Source organism: Bos taurus, chromosome 22 (genome assembly GCF_002263795.3).
Source record: "Bos taurus isolate L1 Dominette 01449 registration number 42190680 breed Hereford chromosome 22, ARS-UCD2.0, whole genome shotgun sequence".
Taxonomy (NCBI): Eukaryota; Metazoa; Chordata; class Mammalia; order Artiodactyla; family Bovidae; genus Bos; species Bos taurus.
In genome coordinates, this window is record NC_037349.1 from 59,346,730 (window position 1) to 59,361,203 (window position 14,474).

General features: G+C 62.8%; 1 protein-coding gene across 1 annotated transcript; it reads left to right on the plus strand.

Annotated features, from left to right (window-relative positions):
* The first annotated feature begins 681 nt into the window (after nucleotides 1-681).
* GATA2 (GATA binding protein 2) lies at nucleotides 682-8,283 on the plus strand. Its single transcript, NM_001192114.3, has 6 exons — nucleotides 682-862; nucleotides 1,520-1,796; nucleotides 2,189-2,830; nucleotides 4,216-4,361; nucleotides 6,160-6,285; nucleotides 6,635-8,283. Exons 2-6 carry the CDS (start codon nucleotides 1,568-1,570, stop codon nucleotides 6,932-6,934), a joined length of 1,443 nt encoding a protein of 480 aa, NP_001179043.1. The 5' UTR covers nucleotides 682-862; nucleotides 1,520-1,567; the 3' UTR covers nucleotides 6,935-8,283.
* Nucleotides 8,284-14,474: the final 6,191 nt, after the last annotated feature.

Below are 14,474 nucleotides of genomic sequence, written 5' to 3' on the forward strand. Positions count from 1 at the left end.
GCAGTTCGGCCCGTCGGTCTGCAAAGGCCACGCCCGGGAAGGGGGCGCCCCCTCCCCCCTCCCCGGAGCCCCAGCCAGGCCACCTCCACCGCGTCCAGCGGTCCTAAGCGGCCTCTCGCCCGAGGCCCAGGTGCCCACGGGAGGCCCTGGAGTTCCTGCCCCTCGCTGCTCCTGACCCGCAGCTGTCCTCCGAAACCCTGGCCCCCGGTCTGGCCAGAGTCCCCCTTGGGGGACGGAACGGCCTGGGGAGGTAGGTGGACCACCGTGGCCACGTTCAGTGGTAAAGGAGGCGGGGTCCGAGAGAGTGGACGGACTGGGGTCCCCGGGAGAGGACACCGAACGCCCAGAGGGTGCGCGGCCCAGGCTTCTGGGGAGGGGGCCGGGTTGGAGGTTAGTTACTGGGAGCAGGGCCCGGAGGGTAGGGGGACCACGAGGGCCCGGAGAAAAGGGAGCAGCAGCTCGCCCCGGGGCGCGGGTCCTGGGGCTGGGGGCGTCGGCAGCAGGGGCCGCCGGGAGGGGGGGCGGGCGGGCGCTGGGGGCGGCCCGCGGGCGCGTCCGGAGTCCGCGGCCCGGGAGCCGCGGGCCGGCCAATGGGGGGCGGAGGCTGGGCGGCGCGCGGCGCTGATTGGCTGGCGCGCGCTTCTTAGGCGCGCGCGGCCCCCGCTTCATGTCTGTGCCGGAGCCGCGAGCTGGCGCCAGCTCGGCCGGACGATGCGGAGCGGCCGGAGCCGGGCGGGCCCGAGGCCGAGGCGCGCGCTGCCCCCTGCTCGCACCCCGTGAGACCCTCCGGCCCTCCTGACGCGCCGTCCCCGAGCCCGCGCCGCCCGCGCCGAGGCCGCGCCCCTCCCGCGCCGCTGCGTCTGTAAGTTCGGGCTGCGAGAGCGGGCGGGGGGTTCCTGGGGCGCGCCGGGCTCCGAGAGGTCATTGCGGGGGCCGCGCCGCGGGTGGCCGCTGTGCGGAGCCTCGGTGAGAAGTTCGGCTTGTGTCGCCGGGGAGCGCGCGGGGGGCTGGCGCTTGGCCCGTGGGGCTGCGTGCGTGTGTGTGCGTGTCTGGCGGGGGAGAGGTCAGCGCCAAGAGTAGTTCTATGAGTGTCGCCAGCATCGTGCGCCCCGCGGGGGCCCCCGGGCGCCGCGCTTTAACTTTTTAGTCTGTTTATGCGTTTGTGCACAGGGATGGTGCGGGGCGGCACGGTGCGGGGCGAGATAGGGGGTGACTAAAGTGCGGCTCTGTACGTGCGTTGGGGTCACTGGTGCCGGGGTTTTGTCCCCGCGTGTGACCCCGTGCTCAGAAGTGTGTGGCTCTGGGTACCCGAGTCACGGTGTGAGCGTGCGTGGCTGAGCCGGCCCCCCGCGCCCCTCCTTTCGTTTTGAGCTCTGGGCTTTCCTCCCACCCGGGACTGGTCCGCGGCTGAGCTCGGCTGGGGCGCAGCGGCGCGCGGGACGCCTCACCGTGGGGCTTGGGGGTGTCCGGCCGCGGCGGCGCCCCTCACGGCCCCCCTCACGCCCCCTCCGTCGTGCAGGCGCGCCGCCACCGCCTCCGCGCAGACCCCGCGCCTCCGCCGCCAGCCATGGAGGTGGCTCCCGAGCAGCCGCGCTGGATGGCGCACCCCGCCGTGCTGAACGCGCAGCACCCCGACTCGCACCACCCGGGCCTGCCGCACAACTACATGGAGCCGGCGCAGCTGCTGCCGCCCGACGAGGTGGACGTCTTCTTCAACCACCTCGACTCGCAGGGCAACCCCTACTACGCCAACCCGGCCCACGCGCGCGCGCGCGTCTCCTACAGCCCGGCGCACGGTGAGCCCCGGGCCCGAGGGTGATCAGGACCCGGACTCCGAGCGCCCGGCGCTGGACGCGGGGAGGCCCGCTGCCTGCTTCCCGGATGTGGGGTCCGCAGCAACCGGGGCCGCTGAGAAATCGGGGCGGGAAAGGAGGGGGCAGCGGCCTCTTGAGGTTCTGGGACCCCTGGGGCTTCTGCCTGTTTCCAGCTGACCTGCGGGGTAGGGGGGCCCTCCCGGCTCGTCCAGGGGCTCCTTCTCTGCCACTTGTCCTTCAGCTGGGGACTGACGTTCCTGGTGAATTGTCGGTTGGGGTGTTATTTTTCCCGTTGTCTTTGGGTAGGGGTCGCGAGCGTGGGGCGTCCTGGCTCCCCCAGCGCACCCTGACGCCCCCTTCCCCCTCCCCCGCAGCCCGCCTGACCGGAGGCCAGATGTGCCGGCCGCACTTGCTGCACAGCCCGGGGCTGCCCTGGCTGGACGGGGGCAAGGCAGCCCTCTCCGCGGCCGCTGCGCACCACCACAACCCCTGGACCGTGAGCCCCTTCTCCAAGACGCCCCTGCACCCCTCGGCCGCAGGAGGCCCCGGGGGGCCCCTGTCCGTGTACCCGGGGGCGGGGGCTGGGGGCGGGGGCGGCAGCGGCTCAGTGGCCTCCCTGACCCCCACCGCAGCCCACTCGGGCACCCACCTCTTCGGCTTCCCGCCCACGCCCCCCAAGGAAGTGTCTCCGGACCCCAGCACCACCGGGGCCACCTCGCCGGCCTCCTCCTCGGCAGGGGGGAGTGCCGCCCCCAGGGGGGACGACAAGGATGGCATCAAGTACCAGGTGCCGCTGGGCGAGAGCATGAAGATGGAAGGCGGCAGCCCCCTGCGCCCGAGCCTGGCCGCCATGGGCACCCAGCCTGCCACTCACCACCCCATCCCCACCTACCCCTCCTACGTGCCAGCTGCCGCCCACGACTACAGCAGTGGGCTCTTCCACCCCGGAGGCTTCCTGGGTGGCCCGGCCTCCAGCTTCACCCCGAAGCAGCGGAGCAAGGCCCGCTCCTGCTCAGGTGAGGCGAGGGCCCAGGGCCTCCGGGGAGTGGGGAGGGCTTGCACTTCGGTGGGAGGGGGCTGAGACCTGGGCGAGGGGGCGGCCCAGGTCTCTCTGATCCGGGGGTGGCTGATGGCCCCCGACCGATCTTTGAGTCCCCAGAATGGGGGAGAAGGTGCCTGCAGACATTCTTAGGTGCTCTTGGTGGCCCCAGAGTTTGCTTCCTGTTCCCATTCCTTACCCTCCCCTCCAAGGTGGGCCACTGCCCACCCAGGGGTCCCCTGTCCCTTCCCTGAGCCTGAAGCGAAGGTTCTCACGACTGTGTGAGAGAGAACGCCGGGTGCAGGGAGCGCGGCCTGGCGGCTCGGACGTGTGTGTCCGTGTGTCCCTGAACATCGGTGCTGCGCTGGGGGCCCTCTGCCCTCCTCAGGGCTCTAGACCCTTAAGGAATCTAGATCTGCAACTCGATCAGGGATCTCATGGCTCCCAATCTCCCTGGGAGAGTTCCCCTGAGGCCAAATTCCCGGGACCAGCTCGCTCCCTGCCCCCTGGCGTGTCCTTCCCTCTCCCTCCCTGCTCGGGGGTCAGGGGCTGCCTCTGCCCGGGGCTGCTGGGACTGGCTGGAGCCGGCTAGGGAGCAGACGCGGAGGCTGCTGTGGGGCTCCCGCCGTCCTTACCTCCTTTCAGCCCCTTCGAGAGCACTTTCAGCACGTTCGCTCCGGAGTCCAGCAGCCGCACGCTCCTGCCTGTGTGGGCTGCCAATTTAAAGGACGTGGGGAGAAACGTGCAGGGTCAGCTCGCACTGAGGCTGCTGCCCGTGCCCACTTGGGTCTTACGTTGGGGGGCCCTGTCTGACCAGCTCGCTGGTCTTTTAAATTGTCCTTTCTCTCAAATTGGTTTTACGTTCTATTCGAATTCCAGATGGTCTTCTCACAACAAAACAAACTAGCACCACCAAGAGCCGCCCCGCAAGGTCACTCAGCCCGCTCGGCCTAAAAACGAAAGGGCTGAGTATTTACTTCTACTTCGTTTGAAACAGCAGCAACTTCCATCCCAGTCCAGGGCCTTGGCGGAAGGCACGGGAGGCTGGGGAGAGAGACGGAAGTGACCGAGGACGGGGGATGGAGAGCAGAATCTGAGGGCCCGGTACAGGGACCCAGGAGAGGCAGGCGCAGCTGGGGAGAGAGGACGGGGGGGAGAGGAGAGGGACTCGAGGGGGCCCAGCCTCCGGCCCGGCTCGAGCTGGTGCTCTGAGCGGAACCCGGGGGCCTGCTCCCCTCCCCACCATAAGCTGCCCTCTGAATCCCACCTCCTGGTCCCTCTCCAGCCCAGCTGGAACTAAGAGTCCGCAGGCCCCTGCAGCAGCCTGGCCCGTGTGACCCTGTGTCCCCCGTCCCCTTGCAGAAGGCCGGGAGTGCGTCAACTGCGGGGCCACAGCCACCCCTCTGTGGCGGCGGGACGGCACCGGGCACTACCTGTGCAACGCCTGCGGCCTCTACCACAAGATGAACGGGCAGAACCGGCCGCTCATCAAGCCCAAGCGGAGGCTGGTAGGAGCAGCGGGGGGCCTGGGGGTGGGGGAGCACCCGGGCCGGAGCGTCGACCTGGGCCGAGCCGCAGTTAATTACACACAAAAAAACAAGCCTTCAAATGCAGCTGCTGGAAATCTTTTATCATGAGAATCACTTGCTTGGCAGTTGGGGCAGCCCGGCTTTTTAGGCTAGATTCTTTCCAGGCCAGGTTTCCCCTGGGCAGCCCACCTGGTATGTTCAGGGATTCCCCCCCAACACCACCACCGGAGCAGAGCATCCAGGGGCCCAGGTCCCATCCCCTGGCCTCTGTTAAACTTTTAAAAATAGGGCCGTGAAGTCATGTTCCCTGTAGCCCGGGGCTGCTCTCCCTGGCTTCCCAACACACAGTCTCCTCGTGCTTATTTAAATAAAACACACACACCAACCACCAAAAAAAAACCTGCCCTTTATTATTTTTCCATGGAGTCACCTATACTGTGTATTTTCATTTGAGTGATTTAAAAAAAATGCCCTTTCGGATCTCCTGCCGGAGTTTCCTATCCGGACATCTGCAGCCCAAAGATAAGGAAACTTCGCGTATCTGTTTCCGGACTCCGCGAGTTTTCAGTCTCTCTCCTCGGCTCAGTCCTGCCTCTCGCTGGGCTGTTTTGAAATTTCTAATACCCTCCACTCTGCAAATAATGCGTAAAATGCTAAGAATAATAAATATATTTTTTCAGGGCGAAGTGATTTACGAGGGAGGCTTAAATCGCTTGCCGATTCGGGGGCCCCTGGTTTTTTTTCCTGGAGCAAGGGCGGGGTGAGGGCCCGGGCAGGCGGAGGATGCGAGGCCAACCCCTGAGTCAGAATTCCAGCTCCGGCTGCTTACTCACCCTCACCCCTCCCCGCCCGGGGCTGCAGGCTGGCCCCTCTGGACCAGGCTGGGGCCTGGGGTCACGCCTGCCCCTGCTGGCCTGGGTTCCCCGCCCCCAGCCCGCCGCCCACCGTTCCCTGGGATGTGCTGCTGCTGTGGGGCTGGAGAGGGTGTCTGCTTTCTGGGGTGAAGCTGCTCTCACCCCGCCTCTGGGGCGCCTGCTGCTGCCTTCTCCGGGAGGTGTTCCAGGTCAGGCCTGTACTCCTTGAGGGGCTGGGGGCAGTCGGGACCCTGGGGACTGGGGGACAGGTAACTGGACAGGTAGATCGGCGTTGTCCAGTAGGTTGTGACTGATGGATGCCTTCTGGGTGTGCACCATCCATTGTGGTAGCCTCCAGCTGTGCTGTGATTAGGGATCCCCTCAAATGTGGCCGCTGCGACTGAAGAAACTGTATTTCTAACTTGCTTAAACTGTAGTTCAATTGAATTTAAATGGCCATGTGGCCAGTGGCTACTGCGCTGGGCGGTGTGCAGCGTGACTCCTGAGCGTTTCTCCTCCCTGCCCTGGGCAGCTGAGGGGCCCCGTCTTCTGGCCCTGGGGCTTGGACATGCCCAGGACTGTGGATTTTGTGGGAATTGCAGCCCCAGCTTGAGGCGCCCAGGGGCTCCCTCTCCGAGCCTCGGTTCCGTGGGTTCCGTGCGTGGCATTCATGTTCAGAGGGCTGGGGGAGGTGGCTGCTTTCCCCTTGCAGCTCTCGCAGCCCCTTCGGTTCTGAGAGCGCTTTAGTCTGAAGTTCTGTGATGGTTTAGGTTTCTGATTCTGAGATGCGGAGACTCCTGGGCGATTTGCGCTCCTGGGCTCAGTGGGTTGGGGAAGGGAGCCAGGGTGGTGTGAGGGTCAGGAGGGAGGTCGCGGGGGCCGTGGGAGCCCAGCTTGCCGACCCTGCCCCGCCCCGCCCCCAGTCGGCTGCCAGGAGAGCAGGCACCTGTTGCGCAAACTGTCAGACGACGACCACCACGCTGTGGCGCCGGAACGCCAACGGGGACCCCGTGTGCAACGCCTGCGGCCTCTACTACAAGCTTCACAACGTGAGCCGCCCGCCCCGCCCCGGGGACCCTGGGGACCCGCCTGGGCCGCCGTCCCCGGCGCGGCTTGGCTTGGGAAGCGAGCGCCAGAAGGGCTTCCCACGAGGGGGGCGAGCTGGCTGGAGGACGGCCCCCTGGTCGGGCATCTCTGCTCAGAAGCAAAGCCTGCAGTGGGTGGGCTTCTGCAGGGTGGGGAGGGGGGCAGCGCCCTACAGGCGCTTCTCTTGGCAGGGAGGGCAGGAAGGCCCTGGAGGCCAATGGGCCTTCGGGAGGGGCCCCCCTGGCCAGGCTGGGAGCGTGGTCTGGCCGGGAGGGGAGCTCCAGCCTCTGAAAGCTCTGCGTGGGCCCCCAGGTGAACAGGCCGCTGACCATGAAGAAGGAAGGCATCCAGACCCGGAACCGGAAGATGTCCAGCAAGTCCAAGAAGAGCAAGAAGGGGTCCGAGTGCTTCGAGGAGCTGTCCAGGTGTGTGCAGGACAAGGCCTCCCCATTCAGCGCCGCCGCCCTGGCGGGGCACATGGCGCCTGTGGGCCACCTGCCGCCCTTCAGCCACTCCGGTCACATCCTGCCCACCCCGACGCCCATCCACCCCCCCTCCAGCCTCTCCTTCGGCCACCCCCACCCATCCAGCATGGTGACCGCCATGGGCTAGGGACCGCCCCACGGACCGACAGAAGGACGCCAGGGACGGCGCTCCAAGGGCGCGGGGGACCTAGTGCCCAGCTGGCCGGCCCGCCCCGAGACCGCGGCCCCTGCCCGCCCAGCTGGACACGCGCGGCCTCACCTGTGGGCGCCCTGGCCACCACTGTGAAGCCGCTCCCGGGCAAGCCTGGCTGCACCCACACGGGGTTTCCGCCGAGGACTGTAAGCGTAAAGGACAACTCTGAAGAGACGCGAGTGGGCGAGGGACACTCGGGGGCTGCGGAGAAGGCAGGGGAGCAGGCGGAGGAATTTATTTGGCTCAGGTTTCTCACAAGGATGGGGAGACTTGGTTCTTGGGGCCAGGTGCCACGTGGCCAGCCCGCCTGCCCGGCTCTGGGGGCAGGTCTCTGGGGGGACCTGGGCCCCCTCTGCAAGCGCCGAACCCAGCTGGGCTGAGCCTCTCCAGGGGGGCTGCGCAGGCCCCGGAGGGCAGAGACAATCAGGGGCGGCCCTGTGTGGATTCCCAGGCCAGGGCTGGGTCACAGGAAGGAAGCGCTTTCTTGAGAGGGGAAACGTCTCCCACATCGCTCTCTGGTCCTGAGGCTGGAGCCAGCCTGGCCCGAGCGCCCTCCACGGCCCCGAGCCGGTGCCACCGCCTCGGCCGGAGACGCCCTGTACATACGTCTTTTTTCTGCTAGCCCCTGAACACCCCTCTTCTCCAACACCGACGCAAAAGAGAAACATAAAAAAAACAAAAGGAGAAAACCTGCATAAGCTTAACTCGCTGACGAGTTGTTTTATTTTTAAACTCTCTGGGTCCAGTCAATTGTACGTGGCCACAAGAGCCCTTGCTGTGGAACAAAGAAAACCTACAAACCAAGGCTGTGGCTGGAGAGACTCTCAGATGGCACCGTCTTCGGACGGGGGCCGGGGCTTCTCCAGGCTTCGGGGGGCTTGCCCAGCAGGTGGGGCTGCCGGGGCCCCGCTGTGCTGCGCTGTGGGTGTCTGGACCCTTCCCAAGGTACAGCTGTACATAACCGTGTCCGGGCGGAGAGTCTGTGCGCGGCCGCGGCGGCTGGCGGGGGCCGGCCCAGGAAGAGGACTGTGCTGATGTAGGCCAAGTGCAATAGGGGGCACCACAGCCGGAAGTAACTTATTTTGTACTAGTATCCGCATAAGAAGAAGAATCGGCAGTATTTTCTGGTTTTATGTTTTATTTGGCTCGTTTTATTTTGGATTAGTGAACTAAGTTATTGTTAATTATGTACAACATTTATATATTGTCTGTAAAAACTGTATGCTCTCTTCCTACTCCTTCAAAGTGAATACTGTTAAGAATAATAAAATACTTTTTGTGAATGCCTCTGGCCTGCCTCATGGGCTCACGGGGCTCCTGAGTCCCACCTGGGTGTGGAGATTGTTAAGAGCCAACAGGTCCTACAGCCCTGGGATTCAGATGGAAGGGCTCCTGTGCCTCCCCTGAACTGTGCCACCTGAACTTCCTCACCGCCTGGTGGGGGTCCTGGGGTCTCCGTGCGTGTGGGGGAGGCTCAGGGAGGCTGTGGGCTCTGCACCCTTTAGCCACATGCTGGCCCTTTTCCTAAGGGCTCAGCAGGGCTCAGGGAAAGCCCAGGGGGTGGCTCCCCCTGCCATCCTCTCGAGCTCCTGTGTCTGAGCTCCCTGCTCACCACTGTCCGTGTGTCCATGTCCACCGGCAAACCTGCTTACCGGTGTCTTTGACCACTGACGTCACTGAGTGCTGTTCTCTAATCAATGATTCTGGTTACTGGGGACGGTCCTCATGACTGACACTCCTGATCAATGACACATCTGATCACCAGAGCCTGTGACCGTAGACATCCGCTTACTAACAGCCGATTGCCCAGTCGTGATTGCCGGTGTTTCATCGAGGCCTCTGCTCGGGGCTGTGTCCGGTCACTGACTGTGCTCAGCAGTGTCTCCAGCGGCAGGCCCCGCTTGCCGGTCACGTCACCTAACCACCTCTCACCACCCATGCCACACCCACTCCGGCAGTGTCCCCAGCCAGGCTGCCAACGCCCCTGCGCCCGACCACCACCTTGCCGTCACTATTATCCCGGGTCATGCAGGGTGTGGTCACCAGCGTCACCGATCAGGACTTTCCTAATCAGGGACGGGTCTGATTGATCATACGTGATCAGCGTCCGTAGGCCCACGCCACCCCGCACCAGCGTCTCTCAGCAATGTCCTTGGTCACTTGTCTCCAGTGACCTCAGGACCACTGCCCCTGGTTGCGGAGGGGCCTCCTTGCCATCAAATCTTCCAACTGCCCAGTGAGAGTCATCGCGTTCAACACGGGTGACTGCCAAGTCTTCCCTTCCAAGTCCCCGATGACCAGTGTCTGTCATCTCCCATCATCAGTGGCAGCGACCGCCAACCTCACAGGTCCCCAGCAACACCTCAGTCTCTAACCATCAGGGCCTCGATCCCCGGAAGATCACACACCTCTGGGTAGTCGCGGTCACTGACTCGAACCCACTCTTGGTCTCTGATAAAGTGATAGTGATGCCCCATCGCCTCTTCACTCCCCACAGCCCTGCTGTGACTCGTATCTGCGACCAAGGCTCCCTCTCGCCAGCAGGATCTCTGACTCCCCGAGGTCACATTCCTCCTCAAGTCTCTCTGCTCACCATCCATGACCCCGACCCCCACCGTCTCTGCTCCCCGGGTCCCTGGCGACGTGTGTCTGACTGCCATCTATCTGCTCCCAGGCCCTCATGTCCACTGCCCAGGAGGCTCCCCCTTATCCGCCTCAGCCCAGACTGCAGGCTGGAGGGTGCAGGCTTGGGTGCCTGCTGGGGCTCTCAGATGACCACCCCCCCAGTCAGGACAGAGGGAGGAGAGTGCCTGCCTGGGGCCCTGACCCAGGCTGCCCCTGTCCCTGCTGTGCCCCCCGCCCGCGCCCTCGCTGGAGCAGGAACAGCCCGCTGTGTAGTTGGGGCGGGCTCTCAGCAGCTCCCCTCCCGGCCACAGGGCTCGGCCTCCCCTCCCGGGGTCTTGCTGGCCTGCGCCCTGGCTCCCGACTGCAGGAGAGGATGTCTCACTTGGACAGTGCATCAAGCATGCACATACGCCTGGCCCTGCTGTGGTCTGGGGGTTACGCAGCCCACAAGACCAGCAAGAGTCTCTGTTCCCAAGCAGAGGCCGTTACAGACTGTGAGCGGCATGGCGACCCCGCCCGGCCTCTGGTCAACAGGCCCTCCACCCAGAGTCCAGGGCCACCGCCTAGAGCCCGGAGACTAAGCTGCTGCCCGAAGCACAGGGCACAGAGCCTGACCCCCGACCCAGAACTTAGCACCTACCTGCGGGAACTCAGCCTGAGGCCCTGAGCCCGGACCTCAGAATCCGGGCGTCAGAGCAGAGCCCAGAACCCCCGGGGCCCTGCTGTGGGCCCCAAGCCTCAGTCCAGAGCTTGCAGCTCAGAACCAGAGCCCACTCCCGACCCAAGCACAGAATCCACAGCCCAGGATGACCCCTGGAAGAGGCCTCCCTGTCCCCAGCGCTTCTCTAGCAGACCCCCATCTCCCTCCTTCCTTCTGCCGCTGGAGTCCCTGCAGGAGCCTGGGCCATGGCCGCGGAAGGTGCCGAGAGCCGGCTAGACGCTGGGCTGCTGGCGGGAGCTTCTCAGACACCCATGAACCAGACCAGGTCACTGATCCCGCACACGGGAACTGGCCCTGTTGGTTCTTGGCGTGGGGGTGGGCCCGAGACACATGAGGCTCCTTGCTGGGGGGGACCTGTTGCCAGGACTACGGGTTTGCAGGGCAGGGGGCTCTGACAGAGCTGGGTGGAGGGTGGCGGTGGGGGCGTGGTGCTGAGGGGGACGGTGGCCCCCACAGTTGGGGGGCGGCTCGTGCCGGCTCTGGAGGCCCAGCTCCCAGGCCAGCAAGTGCCTCCCGAGCAGCAGGCCCAGGCCCAGGGCTCCTGTCCACACCGCTGTTCCCAGCCCCCAGCGACGTCTCCCACAGCCCAGGGTCATTGTGCTGGAAACAGTTTCGATTCTGTGGCCGCCGAGCTCCCAGGCAGGGCGGGCGTGCTGCTCCGGGCGCCGGGGCCTTTATGACTCTGCGGGCGGCGCCGGGCGCCGGGGGTGGGCCGGCCTTTGTTCCATCTGTTTGCACCCAGGGGGGCAGGCGGCCTGGGCCCTTCCTCCTGCGGGGCCCCTTCTTCCCATTTATGGGAGGAAGGACCCAACCCCTCCTTGTAATTCTTACAGTCCAGCTCGGTCCCCAAAACCCTCCTCCCCACTCCTGGTGACCCTCCGCCAGGAACAGGGCAGGGAGCCAGCATTCCAGGCCCCAGGGTCCCAGACCGACCCCACCCAGGGGGAACTAGGCGTGGGCGGGATGCCTGGGCCCAGCTCACCTGGGAGGAAGGGAAGGTGAGCCACGGGACTGTCCCGGGGGTGGGGGGTGGCGCGTCCTGAGCCGCGGCGGCCGGCACATCAGAAGGCGGCCTGGCTTGTTTTGCTTTTAGGCAAAATGATGAAATGATTCCGAACTTTATCTGGAAAAACTAACAAGACCAGCAGAACAAGTCAGAAAATTAGGGAAAAACAGAGCACAGAGTGTGTGTGCGTGCACGGCTTTCCACTATTAAACACGATTCTCTCGGTCGTTCAAACCTCGTGGCTGGGCGGACAGAATAAGCCGATCAACGGCTCAGACTCGTGTAAGTCCGAAAGAGACCCGATTATTTACAAGATAACGGGTGATCAACAAGGTATCCTGCATTGATGCAGGGTGCAGGGCTATTCAGTCCCGGGGGTCGGAACACCCAGCCAGCAGCACCTCCATGGGTGAAGGCCTGCTCAGGTCTGGGACCAACGGCCTGCGGGCCGGACCAGCCAGCGGACAAGTTTTGTTTGGGCTGCACCATGTTTGACAAAAATATAACTGAGTTGCAAATACTTCTAAGTTAGGAGATTCAGGGAGTTCCCTGGCAGTCCAGGGGTTAGGATTCCAGGCTTGCACTGCCTTGGCTTGGGTTCCATCCCTGGTCAGGATACTGGGATCCTGGAAGCTGTTTGGAACAGCCAAGAAAAAAAAAATTGGGAGATCCACTTAAAAAGAGGCCGAAGAGCTGGCGCTGAGGGGCTGCGTGTGTGCAGGGCCATCTCTGCACTGCTCCCCTCAAGCCCCACTCTGTCCTCACCAGGCCCTTCCCGCCCAGGCCTGTCTGGGTCTTGGGGACACGGGGCTTGAGTCCCAGCGTCCCATGGAGTCTGTGCCGCGTCCTGACTTCTCAAGGAGTTGTTCTCAAAACCATTCACTGCAACCTACCCAGCTGGGTCACCCGGGTTGGTTCTCTGAGAGATTGGCCAGGGAACACTGCGAAGCTCTAGGTGAAGTCTGGCCTTTGAAAGAATCAAAGAGAAAGAAGGGCCCATTTTAAGGAAATGTGCTAAGCTTGCAAACCTTCTGGGGCAGGGAGGGAGTGGGGATGACGCCTGGGGTCGTGCGGCGCCTCTGAAATGAGCCCTGAGACCACATTCCAGCTCCAAGTCTAGAATGCTGAGTAATGTTCCAAGAGAGGCTGGAACAGCCCACGTGCTCAGGAAGAGGGCATGGTGAGAGCTGCTCGCTGAAGAAGTAAAAGCAGGAACTCGAGCAGGCATTATCGGCACCCATGCTTACAGCAGCTTTGTTCACGGCCGCCCAAAGGCAGAGGCAGCTCAAGTGTCCGCTGACGGATGCGCGGATACAGGAATGGGGCCCATCCACACAGTGGAGTATTACTCAGCCTGAGAAAGGAGGGGAACTCTGACACCCGCTGCAACACAGACAACACAGATGATGAACCCGGAGGCCTCCGTGCTCAGCGACACGAGTCAGTGACAGAAACACACATACTGGCTGACCCCACGTATCTGAGGCCCCAGGGGCTCCCAGATTCACAGGGACAGAAAGCAGAGGCCGGTTACCAGGCTGGGGCGCGGGGGCCGACGGGGACAGTTTCGGCTCGGCAGACGCAGAGGCCCTGGATGTGACGGTGGTCAGGGCTGCACGTGAACGGGGAAGCCCTTACGGCCAGTGACTGGACACGTTACAACGGTGACCTTTACGTTATGAGTGTTTTACCACAATAAACAGAAAGGAGGGAGGTGCGGGAACCACAGGACACCCGCTAGAAAGCCCGAAAATGCCTCCTGAAGGCTCTGCTCTGAAGCCGACCGTGTAGGAACCACAGGACACCCGCGAGAAAGCCCGAAAATGCCTCCTGAAGGTTCTGCTCTGAAGCCGACCGTGTAGCACGGCGACAACCATCGCTGCAACGTCTGGGGAAGGAATTGTCCCCAGACGCTAACAGATGGTGACGTCTCTGTGACAGGTGATTTCTCCTTCTTCTCCCCATTTTCCAACTATTCCGTAATGAGGTTTAATAGCTTTAATAATAAACAGAATTATTTAAGACTAACCATTGCAAAATGGGAGATAAAAACTTTGCAATTGGGCTGATATGCAAAAGCTCAAAACAAGAAAATGCAACATGTAATAAAAAGACAGCTCCCTGCCGCCCCGGCCCCAGGGAAAAAAAGAAAAGAAAACAGGCAAAGGAGATACCAAGGGGTCCTTCCCAACAGACATTAAGTACACAGCTGGCAATCATCTGGACGGGTGCTCAACCCCAGAGAGAGTCACGTCCACACAGATTTTGCACGGAGGCACCACTTTTAGCCTCTCCTCTCAGGAAGACGGCAAAGGCCAGCAGACTGTAGGAACGGCTGCTGGCACGTGCCACCTGTGGGAATGTTGACTGGATTCCACGTGCTCCCTGGCCCAGCAAGCTCGTCTCAGGAGCGCTTCACAGAAACACTAGAGATAAAAAGTTCAACTGCAAGGGTTTTTTTTTCTGGGAGGGGGAAAGGAAAATACAGAACAATATATAATGCGTGACTTTTTTGTGTTAAAAATATTTGTGTGGGTATATAAAGAAATCTGGGGAGACATGCCTCATGAGTATAGTTGTTACTTCTGGGAAGTGTGAGAGGCCACGGGTGGGGAGACGGTACTTTTCACTTTATAAATTTGTGTTATGATCCTAAGCTGCCACTTACGTTATGCAGAAAATAAAGAATCATTATTAGAATTTTCTCTTTGCTCTGCCTTGTTTCTGGTCGGTCTCTCTCTCTCAGGGGTTCTCCCCTTCAGATCGGCCCGGAGAACACCTCTTCACCCTTCAAAACCCCAGCCAAAGATCCTAGAGGAAGCCTTGCCTGACTTCTCCCTCCCCTCAGCCCCTCAGGGCTCCTTGGTCCCTAACAAAGTCGCTACCTGGCTGTGGGGCAGACAAAACGGCCTCTCCCTTGCTGTGCGGCCTTGAGCAAGTGACTGTCCCTCTGAATCCTCACTCCTCATCAATAAAGGCATACCACGCCTTTCAGGGCTGGTGAAAGGGTGATGAGGAAGGCCAAGGGTCCTCCACCCTTGGAAAGCCCACCCAAACAGGAGACGGCCTTCTGGGGCCATTTCAGCTCAGGGGGCTTCAGATGGAGCCCTGGGCCTTGTCTC